This window comes from Hyla sarda, chromosome 4 (assembly GCF_029499605.1).
Source record: "Hyla sarda isolate aHylSar1 chromosome 4, aHylSar1.hap1, whole genome shotgun sequence".
NCBI classification, from domain to species: domain Eukaryota; kingdom Metazoa; phylum Chordata; class Amphibia; order Anura; family Hylidae; genus Hyla; species Hyla sarda.
The window spans coordinates 193,577,415-193,589,631 of NC_079192.1; the positions used below are offsets into that span (position 1 = coordinate 193,577,415).

Below are 12,217 nucleotides of genomic sequence, written 5' to 3' on the forward strand. Positions count from 1 at the left end.
TTGTTCCGGCTTTAATTTTCATATTGCACATCGTAGTCTCGCATGTCGGGGGTTAATAACTCATTTATGAATTATTCATTATGGTCAACAAAAATATGAAAAATATTATGACCGTTATGAATTGCCAAAAATATACAAACAATGCAATTCACCACATCTAGGCCCGACTATTTTCCAGGATATGAGTTCTATAGTAGTGGTAGTGTAACTTTTGCAATATAATAAAATAACGCAGTAATTATAAAAATGATATATACATTTATTTGTTACAGTTGATTAACATTAAGGAGAGTAATAAAAACAGACCATAATATCAATGAAATGATATAAAGAAAATATCAATGACATAATGTCAGATATAAAACAATGATATATTATTAAAAGATTAAACCTAATCACAGAAGTGGGTTAGTTCAGATATCAGTAGATTACTATGTGTAGAGATCATCACATTATATGATATCCTATGGGCATATTATCTCTAGATATATAAAATGGGAATAAACCCCGCCCAGTCCTAACCACAGCTTTTCCTTGGTAAGATACAGTATTTAAAATATGATGAAGAATAGAGTACGCGCCCTCGGCACTGGGGTCCTGCTAATTAGATATATGCTAGATGATGAGGGGCCTGTACTGTACACTGGGCGGTGCGATGTAGCAATAGGCAAAGGTGCAAAAATATATAAAAGCAAAGAATGATGACAGCGCAGCACTCACCCTTGATAGTGGTTTATTCAGATCAAACGATACACAGGAAAGTGAAGATCCGCAGTACAGTGGGGTCCGGGGGGGGGGGGGGGGAACAGGAATGAGGACTCAATGAAGTCCTTGCAGCAATGTTTCGCGGCAAAAAACGCTTTGTCACGCTGGCGGAGGAGATGGTTGCTGTAGCTGTGGCAGAAGTTGCTGTAGCATGGCGGACAACTGCGTCAGCTGCTGTCCTGGTTGGGCGATCTGTTGGGATTGCTGGGCGACCACCGTGAATAGGTCAGCAAGACTTGGCAGCGGCACCTCAGCGGGATCCATGGCCGGATCTACTGTCAGGCTTCGGCAGGCTGGTGGTGGATCCTCTGTGTCAGTGAGGGATTGGTGTGGACCGTACCGGTGGACCGATTCTAAGTTGCTACTGGTATTCGCCAGAGCCCGCCGCAAAGCGGGATGGTCTTGCTGCGGCGGTAGCAACCAGGTCGTGTCCACCAGTAGTGGCTCAACCTCACTGACTGCTGAGACTGGCGTGGTACAGAAGGACAAGGCAAGAGCAAGGTCGGACGTAGCAGAAGGTCAGGGCAGGCAGCAAGAGTCGTAGTCAGGGGCAACAGCAGAAGGTCTGGAACACAGGCTAGGAACATACACAAAAACGCTTTCACTGGCACAAGGCAACAAGATCCGGCCAGGACAGGAAGGGGAAGTGGGTTTAAATAAGCCTGGACACAGGTGCAGGTACTGATTGGGCCAGACGCCAATCAATGGCGCACTGGCCCTTTAAATCTCAGAGAGCCGGCGCGCGCGCCCTAGGGAGCGGGGCCGCGCGCGCCGGGAACTGAGCGGACGGAGGACGGGGCAGGTGAGGAGACTGGGATGCGAGCCGCGGGCGGGGGCATCCCGCTACGCGGGTCGCATCCCCGCCGGAGACAGTAGCGCAGCACTCCTGGTCAGCGGGTCTGACCGGGGCGCTGCACGGAGGTGAACGCCGTGAGCGCTCCGGGGAGGAGCAGGGACCCGGAGCGCTCGGCGTAACAATTTTATTTACAGTTTTTTTTTTTTTAAATAGGATAAAGGGGGTGATTCAAACTTTTATTAGGGTAGGGGTTAACCCCTTCAGGACCAAGCCCATTTTGGCCTTAAGGACCGGAGCGTTTTTTGCACATCTGACCACTGTCACTTTAAACATTAATAACTCTGGGATTCTTTTAGTTATCATTCTGATTCCGAGAATGTTTTTTCGTGACATATTCTACTTTAACATAGTGGTAAATTTTTGTGGTAACTTGCATCCTTTCTTGGTGAAAAATCCGTAAATTTGATGAAAAATTAGAAAATTTTGCATTTTTCTAACCTTGAAGCTTTCTGCTTGTAAGGAAAATGGATATTACGAATACTTTTTTTTTTTTGGTTAAGATATACAATATGTCTACTTTATGTTTGCATCATAAAATTGACAAGTTTCTACTTTTGGAAGACACCAGAGGGCTTCAAAATTCAGCAGCAATTTTCCAATTTTTCACAAAATTTTCAAACTTGCTATTTTTCAGGGACCAGTTCAGGTTGGAAGTGGATTTGAAGGGTCTTCATATTAGAAATACCCCATAAATGACCCCATTATACAAACTACACCCACCAAAGTATTCAAAATGACATTCAGTCAGCGTTTTAACCCTTTAGGTGTTTCACAGGAATAGCAGCAAAGTGAAGGAGAAAATTCAAAATCTTCATTTTTTACACTCACATGTTCTTGTAGACCCAATTTTTGAATTTTTACAAGGGGTAAAAGGAGAAAATTTTTACTTGTATTTGTAGCCCAATTTCTCCCGAGTAAGCACATACCTCATATGTCTATGTAAAGTGTTCGGCGGGCGCAGTAGAGGGTTCAGAAGGGAAGGAGCGACAAGGGGATTTTGGAGAGTACGTTTTTCTGAAATGGTTTTTGGGGGGCATGTTGCATTTAGGAAGCCCTTATGGTGCCAGAACAGCAAAAAAAAAAAAAAACACATGGCATACCATTTTGGAAACTAGACCCCTCGGGGAATGTAACATGGGATAAAGTGAGCCTTTATACCCCACAGGTGTTTCACGACTTTTGCATATGTAAAAAAAAAAAAAAATTTTTTACCTAAAATGCTTGTTTTCCCAAAAATTTTACATTTTTAAAAAGGGTAATAGCAGAAAATACAACTAAAAAATTTGAAGCCCAATTTCTCCCGATTCAGAAAACATGCCATATGGGGGTGAAAAGTGCTCTGCTGGCGCACTACAGGTCTCAGAAGAGAAGGAGTCACATTTGGCTTTTTGAAAGCAAATTTTGCTCTGGGGGCATGCTGCATTTAGGAAGCCCCTATGGTGCCAGGACAGCAAAAAAAAAACCCACATGGCATACCATTTTGGAAACTAGACCCTTCGAGGAACATAACAAGGGGTTAAGTGAACCTTTATACCCCACAGGTGTTTCACGACTTTTGCATATGTAAAAAAAAAAAAAAATTTTTTACCTAAAATGCTTGTTTTCCCCAAAAATTTTATAAAGGGTAAAAGCAGAAAATACACCCCAAAATTTGTAACACAATTTCTCCCGAGTACGGCGATACCCCATATGTGACCCTAAACTGTTGTCTTGAAATACGAGAGGGCTCAAAAGTGAGAACGCCATGCGCATTTGAGGCCTAAATTAGGGACTTGCATAGGGGTGGACATAGGGGTTGCAAAACTCCCAGCATGCCTGGACAGTCAACGGCTGTCCGACAATACTGGGAGTTGTTGTTTTGCAAAAGCTGGAGGCTCTGTTTTGGAAACAGTGGCGTACCAGAAGCTTTCATTTTTATTGGGGAGGGGGGCTGTTTAGGGGTATGTGTATATGTAGTGTTTTTTACTTTTTATTTTATTTTTTGTTAGTGTAGTGTTTATAGGGTACAGTCGCACGGGCGGGGGTTCACAGTAGTTTCTCGCTGGCAGTTTGAGCTGCGGCAGAAAATTTGCCGCAGCTCAAACTTGCAGCCAGATACTTACTGTAAACCTCCGCCCATGTGAGTGTACCCTGTACGTTCACATTGGGGGGGGGAACATCCAGCTGTTGCAAAACTACAACTCCCAGCATGCGCTGACAGACTGTACATGCTGAGAGTTTTAGTTTTGTAACAGCTGTAGGCACACTGGTTATGTATCACTGAGTTTGTGACCTAACTCAGTGTTTCACAACCAGTGTGCCTCCAGCTGTTGCAAAACTACAACTCCCAGCATGTACGGTGCATGGTGTACATTGACTGCTGAGAGTTGGAGTTTGCAACAGCTGGAGGCACACTGGTCGTGAAACAGAGTTAGGTAAAAAAAAAACTCTGAGTTTCACAACCGGTGTGCCTTCAGCTGTTGCAAAACTACAACTCTCAGCAGTCACCGACAGCCAACAGGAATGCTGGGAGTTGTAGTTATGCAACCAGCAGATGCACCACTACAACTCCCAGCATGCACTTTAGCTGTTTGTGCAAGCTGGGAGTTGTAGTTATCTTTTCCATAGAAAAAATGTGCCTCCAGCTGTTGCAAAACCATAAGTCCCAGCATGCCCATAAGGGAATGCTGGGAGTTGTGGTGGTCTGCCTCCTGCTGTTGCATAACTACAGCTCCCAGCATGCCCTTTTTGCATGCTGGGAGCTGTTGCTAAGCAACAGCAGGAGGCTGTCACTCACCTCCTACTGCTGCCGGCACACAGGTCAGTCCCGCCGCCACTCCTGGGGCCCCGATCCCAACATTGACGCCGGGGATCGGGGTCCCCAGCTCCCGGGGTGCATGTCCCGCACCCGCTCACGTCCTCCGGAAGAGGGGGGGAGTAGGTTGCGGGAGTGACACCCGCAGCAGGCGCTCTGATTGGTCGGCCGGTAATCCGGCCGATAAATCAGGGCGATCGTGAGGTGGCACCAGTGCCACCTCACCCCTGCAGGCTCTGGCTGTTCGCGGCCGTCAGAGACGGCCCCGATCAGCCAGTAATTCCGGATCACTGGAGACCCGATTGACCCGGAATCGCCGACATGGGGGGGCATAATGACCCCCCTGGGCGATATGCCGGGATGCCTGCTGAACGATTTCAGCAGGAATCCGGCTCCAGTCCCCAAGTGGCTAGCGGTGGGGACCGGAATTCCCACGGACGTATGGATACACCCTCGGTCCTTAAGGACTCGGAATGCAGGGCGTATCCATATGCCCTATGTCCTGAAGAGGTTAAACCACATTTATTAACTTTTTTTTTTTTACACTTTTTTTTACAGTGTTATAGCCCCCATAGGTTTGTCTGGCATTAGCCATGGGTCCGAGTTGCTTACAGCAATGGGACCCACCGGGTATGGTGCGCGCCCACCTGCTGAGCGTGCTTCATACTTTGGGAGCCGCAAATGGACGTTAATGAACGTCCATTTGCGGCAAGGGGTTAAACAGTAAGATTTTAGCTGTTGTTGGTTTGTGTTGGGTTTTGGCTGCTATATACTAATCCTTATCTTGTGTCTTGATATATCTGTTTATTATTTTGTAGTGTTCTCTCTCTTTTTTTCATTGTATGTCACTGATCATTCTTTGTCTAGTTATTGTTTTTAACCCTGGTCTCTCCTTGCTTTTGACGTGTTCCTAATATGTACAGGTCTGCTGTTCTGTTTGGTTTGACACTCCTGTTTTGAAGTTCACAAATGGACTTGTGCTCAGTTGCTATTCACAGCTAGGGTGTGGGACACGGCACATCGTAGCGATTCAGGTACATGGTCAGAGGAATCATTTTCCTCCCTTCCCAGTCTTTCTCTCAGAAGCTATGTATGAGATGCTTGACCTATATATAGTTTATCTTTTATGATAACATTTTAAGTTACCTTTTTATTTTGCATAATTTTGCCTTGAATAATTGTAAGGCTTCGTAGAACAAACTGTCCTGTCCTGTCTGTCTGGGGTGCAGCTTTGAGACATTGTTGTCTTATTGCGTTAAAGTTTTGTTCTCGAGAAAGATTCATATAATTCCAGAATTGTATCTTGGTTTGTCGGAGGGGGAATCACCCTGTAGATTCCATTCACTGACTTGTAGGAGCTTGGATGTTAACCCTCTCCTTTATCTGGGCTTCTTCCCAGTCCTGCACACCCCTCCCTGTCCTGCACAGGAAAAAAAAAATTACCTTGAATCCAGTAAATTGCTCCAAGTGGAAAATGTGTGGATGCAGAAAAGGAGGGAGATGATGGGGTGTGTATTAAAAAAGAAAAAAAGAAAGGGTCAGACATTATTAAGCACCCTGAAACGCGTCTAGTTATTTTTAATAATATTTTTATTGATGCTACTTATGCCACTTGTTGCTCAGAAAGTTATTACTGCAAGGACCCTGGTTGGCTACACTCTGGACAGTTCCTACAGCTCTGAGTGAGCAATCCACTTCCAGGACTTACCTGCCTCTAAGTCTGGACTCAATCAGTTTCAGCTCCTATGGTTTGCAAGACTCCTGACGTCAGACGCTGAAAACACGAGGCTCTGCATCCATCTCCTCGGTATCATCGGGCGGTATCACCCGGGCCCTGCGCCGTCAGGACCAGCCGCCATCTGTGCATGCCAGCACACATCTCTGCAAGTTCATCTGCAGCTCAGCGAGGGATTGCTGACTAGAAAGGAGCACCATAGGAACTGGTAACAAAACATTGTTTATTACATCATTTGCTACAGTTTGTAGTGCACTCAAATAATCCAACCAGAGACAATTTATTATTGTAACATCATCATAGCGACTATTGCTACAACATAAAGGACAGTTACATTTCCTAAGTATATCGGTGTCCATTAATGGACACAACTTGCAATACTAACAATAACTAACAAAACAAAAGTGGCATATAGAATAGTTTTGCATGATGTTATATATTTTTTTATTTGTATTTTAACATTATTTCTTCTCCCACAAGGGCCCTGTGAGAGTGGAATATAAGATATTGTAACAAATTTTTAATAAATTATTGGAATAATTGAAGCACGGTCTTATTGTAACATTATTACCATTTAAACACTAACCTTGAGGTGGGGATATTGTTTTTCTGTTCTTTTAATTTACAAATATGTTTAACTTTCTGGCACCAGTTGATTTAAAAAAAAAAAGTTTTCCACGGGAGTATCCCTTTAACCACTTAACCTGTTAAGGATCCATGACGTACCGGTACGTCAGGAGTCCGCTCCCGTTCTATAACGCGGGGCCACGCGTCATAGCGGGTCGGGCCCGGCCTCTAACAACGGCCGGGACCCCTGGCTAATAGCTCGCGGCAATTTTGCCGGTTAGCTCAGGGAGCTGTTCGGGATCGCCGCGGCGAAATAGCGGCATCCCGAACAGCTTACAGGACAGCCGGAGGGTACCTTCCTGCCTCCTTGCTGTCCGATCGCCGAATGACTGCTCAGTGCCTGAGATCCAGGCATGAGCAGTCATGCGGCAGAATCATTGATCAATGGTTTCCTATGAGAAACCAGTGATCAATGAAAAAGATCAGTGTGTGCAGTGTTATAGGTCCCTATGGGAGCTATAACACTGAAAAAAAAGTGAAAAAAAAAAGTGAATAAAGATCATTTAGCCCCTTCCCTAATAAAAGTTTGAATCACCCCCCTTTTCCCATTTAAAAAAAACTGTTTAAATAAAAATAAACATATGTGGTATCGCCGTGTGCGGAAATGCCCGAATTATAAAAATGTATCATCAATTAAACTGCACGGTCAATGGCGTATGCGCAAAAAAATTCCAAAGTTCAAAATAGCGTATTTTTGGTCACTTTTTTTATAAAGAAAAAATGAATAAAAAGCGATCAAAAAGTCAGATCAATACAAATATGGAACCGCTAAAACTTCACATCATGCTGCAAAAAATTAGCCCTCATACCGCCCCATACACGCAAAAATAAAAAATTTATAGGGGTCAGAATATGACAATTTTAAACGTATAAATTTTCCTGCATTTAGTTATACTTTTTTCCAGAAGTACGACAAAATCAAACCTATAAAAGTAGGGTATCATTTTAATCTTATGGCCCTACAGAATAAAGATAAGATGTAATTTTTTCCGAAAATGGACTGCGTAGAAATGGAAGACCCCAAAAGTCACAAAATGGCGTTTGTTCAATTTTGTTGCACAATGATTTTTTTTTCATTACAAAGTAGAACTGTTGTCGCATTAATTGGTGCAAAATTGAAAGAGTTATGATTTTTTTTAAAGGTGAGGAGGAAAAAACGAACAAGCAAAAACTTATCCCCTATCCTAAGGATAGGGGATAAGTTGCAGATCGTGGGGTCCGACCGCTGGGGCCCCCGCGATCTCCTGTACGGGGCCTCGACAGCTCGCGAGAAGGGGGCGTGCCGACCACCGCACGAATCGGCGGCCGACACCCCCCCTCAATTCAACTCTATGGCAGAGCCGGAGCGCTGCCTTCGGCAATCTCTGGCTCTGCCATAGCAATGTATTGAGGGGGTGCTTCGTGCGGTGGTCGACACCCGCTATCTGGCCGGAGAGCCTGGCCCCCGTACAGAGAGATCGCAGGGGGCCCCAGCGGTCGGACCCCCACGATCTCAAACTTATCCCCTATCCTTAGGACTACCCCTTTAAGGGGTTAAGGCCAAAATAGGCTTGGTCCTTAAGGGGTTAGAGACACAGACCATTTTGGCCTTAAGGTCACAAGCAATTATTCTTGTGGCCACCCAAGTTCGAACATCCTTCCTCTGTGCTCCGGCACATGTGTGACATCATCATGCGCCGAAGCACAGAGCAGAGGAGAAAGGAAGAGTTCACACAATAGACTGCTCGGAAGCAGGGTAAGTATTTAATCTTGCAAGAGTGGGCTGCTACAACACTCAGTGAGACTACTACTACCTACAGGGGCTACTACTACCTAAACTACCTAAAGGAGGGCTACAACATTCAGGGGGGGGGGGGGGGGTACTACTACTACCTGCAGGGGGCTACTGCTACCTAAACGGTGCACTGCTAATGTGGTGAGGGTGTGATGATGGGCAGATGTTATTACCCTAGGAGCAGATGGCATTACCCCCTTGTATTCGTGACGCCAGGGCATAGTTATCCTCTACACCATCCACCCGAGGTATGGCCGCTGGTTCCTGGGATAGGGGTGGGGCAAATAATCACTCCTGTGCAAATTTACAGAACAGCAGCTTTACTGAAGAAGACAGATGTTATAGTCTTTACAGCTCAGTTAGGCCCAAGGAGATGACCAGTGACTTAAGGAGACTTGCGGGCACGCTGGGACTTGTAGTGGACTTGGACTGAATTATGCAGACCCATAGCAGATTTGACTGACTTGACTATGACTGACTAGGCTTCACCCCTGTGACTGCTTACCAGGCTTTGACTTTCACCTGAAGGGGCACTTGGTCGGTGGAAGCGTGGCTGCATGGTTAGGCCTTGGGTCTCTTCAGGACACCAGATGCTCTCAGGTCTGGACTGTACTGTAGCTCAGCAGAGAATAGACTGACTAGCTAGCTCCTCCCTTGGTTTATATGGGAACAATTTTGAGGGGTCCCATAGGTCACCACATAAGTCACCTGGTCACAGACACCTTCCCTGGTTACAACATTTAAAGGCATATGAACATTGAACAAATGAAAAATTAACATAGGTTACTTAACCCTTTAGGGCACATATAATGAAGGTCTACTCAGGGGGCTTTGAAATAGAATCTGCCACACAGGACAGAAAATGTATCAGGAGAGCAACTGCTGTACTGGGCCACCACACTAATGTCTGCTGGGCATACCTATACCTACAGGGGGCTACTACTACTTAAAGATGTGCTGCTACTACAAACAGGGGCACTGCTATTATATTCAGGGGGCTGCAACAATATGCAAGGAGGTGCTATTACCTACAGCGTGCTGATATCTACAGGGAAACCTACCTACAGGGAAACCTACCTACAGGGGGCAGCTATACACTGCTTCAAGTATCTACAGGGCCCTTAGCAATTGGAAATCAAGAAATCCAAATGCAGCTCTTATACATGGCCCCTGTGCAGCTGGTGATGATTATATATGAACAAAACTGGAACATAAATCTAGTATGTATAACATATTAAACATTATAGCAAGGGACATAGAGCAATGTCGTGTGTTAGGATATAGATATGAAGTGCGGTGACAGTAGGAAGAGGAATATAAGCATCTCAGCACAAGGTCATACAAGACCATATCACAAACACGGAGAGATCATATCCACGGTGCCAAGGTGGCTGGGCCTCACAGGCTTCCGTACAAGACAGATTCAGAAGTCAGGTTGTCATGGCAACACTTGGAGGCTGCGACGCGATGGGTGACAGGGGGAGCCCCTCCCCCGGTCAGTCCTATAGATGCTGCGGTCTGTACTGACCGCGGCATCTATAGGGTTAAATAGCAGCTTCGGTCTCAGCCCATTGGCTCTGCTTCTGAGCTCACAGGGAAATACAATAAGACGAAGCATAAGAATTAGCCAGGTACCAACATAGGACAGCCAACAGGATATCCCGCAGAGCAGGTTCTTTCGGTTCCCTTTACCCAGTACATGCATACAGCCGTGGCTGGAACCACTTTCAAGAGTAGAGAAACTTATCCAGTACTCCGCCCACCAATGAGAAGCCAGTTTCATCACATGTGGGCGTGGCGTCATCACCAGCGGCCAATCAGCGGCGTTGTAGTTGATGAGCTGCTGCCGGCTGGTGTCCCCTTGTTGCGGCCTGTTCTGTGTGACCCGGCTGCTGTCCCTGGGATAGTTGCTGTCAGGCGGACCGTGTGACATGGGAGGCGGCGGCAGCAGCACCAGAAGAGTCTCCTTTGAGGCGGACGAGAACGATAACATCACGGTGGTGAAAGGAATCCGGGTGAGTGATGGCGGAGGACTGGACAAGGGCATCACACATGGCAGTGCAGGCTGTAGTCTGTGACCAGGTCACCTCACACCTTGTGTACGTCCCGCCTGTGGCAGCAGGGTGCCCATGTGCTGCTGTAGCTGAGGAGCGGCAGCACAGCGCTTTACGGCTGCCCCAGTACTAATACATGTGTATGTGTCATAGAAATAAACTTTTTGCTCTTCTGTGAAATGCACCAGTGTTATGTGTGATGTGTGTGCTCAGGGAGGGTATAGGGGATACAGTCTTCACTCCAGGGTAGTGTAGCATGCTGGGAGTTGTAGTTTTGCAACAGCTGAAGACACACTGTTTGAAAAACACTGCTCTAGTGACTGAAGGTGAACTTCTCTCATCTCACTATATGACCTTCTCAAGGTTGTCTTTTCCCATGGTAGGCCATGCATGAAGAATACTATCAGGGACCTGTATTACACATGGCCAATGTGCTGCAGAAGTTCTGTGCAGAAAATCTGCAGCATTTACAGTAGCAGAGATATGGATGAGACTTATAAAATCTCATCCGCACACAGTGGAACCAAATCTGAGCCGAAACTGACCTACGGTGTGGATGTTAGATTCATGGCATGTCAGTTTTGGTGTTAGATATGCTGCAGGTTCTTTACAGATTTTTACTTCAAAGGGAAGGCAAAATCTGCATAAGGGTCCTGGGGACATTAAAAAAAAAAAACTTTATAGTGTTGAGAAGACAAGAATGAGCAAGGTGAAATGTGTGGGCATGCACTTCTCTCCTTGCTCTGTGTTTGAGACCCGGACGGCCGCATAGGATTGCATTATGAGTCTTGGCCAGGTCATGTGACACAGAGCCAGGAGAGAACGCACTAAGCACGGACTTCTCCCGGCTCATTCTTGGGATTGAACACTTCGACCCCTGACAGATCGAAACTTTTGATAAGTCTCTACAATATATCAACATTTTTTTCAGATGACAGGTACACTTTAACCTCTTCAGGACGCAGAGCATACCTGTACGCCCTGCACCCGCTCCCCTGCCATAACGCAGGGTCACGGGCTGACTCTGCGTCAAAGCGGGGGTGGTCCCGGTAGCTAACAACGGCCGGGACCTGTGTCTAATGCCCGACATCACTGATCGCGGTGATGCCTGGCATTAACCCCTTAAACGCATTGATCAAAGTAAAAACATTTTTCAAAATGTTAAAAAAAGTTAATAAATGTGAATTGACTCCTTCCATACTAAAAGTTAAAATCACCCCCCATTTCCCAAGTTCCATATAAAAATATGTAAACATAATAAATATAAACGTATATGGTATCTCCGCGTGTGTAAATGTCTCAACTATAAAAATACAGTGATCCCTCAACATACAATGGTAATTGGTTCCAAATGAACCATCGTTAGTTGAAACCATCGTATGTTGAGGGATCTGTGCAATGGAAAGTATAGGAAGTTGTACTCACCTGTCCCCTCCGCTCCGGACCGTCACTGCTGCCCTGGATGTCGCCCTCCATCGCTGTCGCCGCGTCCCCAGGGTGTGTCCGCTGCTCTGGACCGTCTCTGCTGGCCGGGATCGTCCCTCTTCATCACCGTCATCACGTCGTTGAGCACGCCGCTCCTATTGGATGACTGGACGGTGTGCGCGGTGAC

At 46.0% G+C, this 12,217-nt stretch overlaps 1 protein-coding gene across 1 annotated transcript in view; it reads left to right on the forward strand.

The window, feature by feature from the left end:
* Positions 1-10,337: 10,337 nt before the first annotated feature.
* CHCHD3 (coiled-coil-helix-coiled-coil-helix domain containing 3) overlaps positions 10,338-12,217 on the forward strand; it is a 238,911-nt gene continuing 237,031 nt past the window's right edge. The window contains exon 1 of the mRNA XM_056573182.1: positions 10,338-10,566. Coding sequence (XP_056429157.1) covers positions 10,483-10,566 — 84 coding nt within the window. The 5' untranslated portion in view covers positions 10,338-10,482. The remainder of the gene's footprint in view (positions 10,567-12,217) is intronic.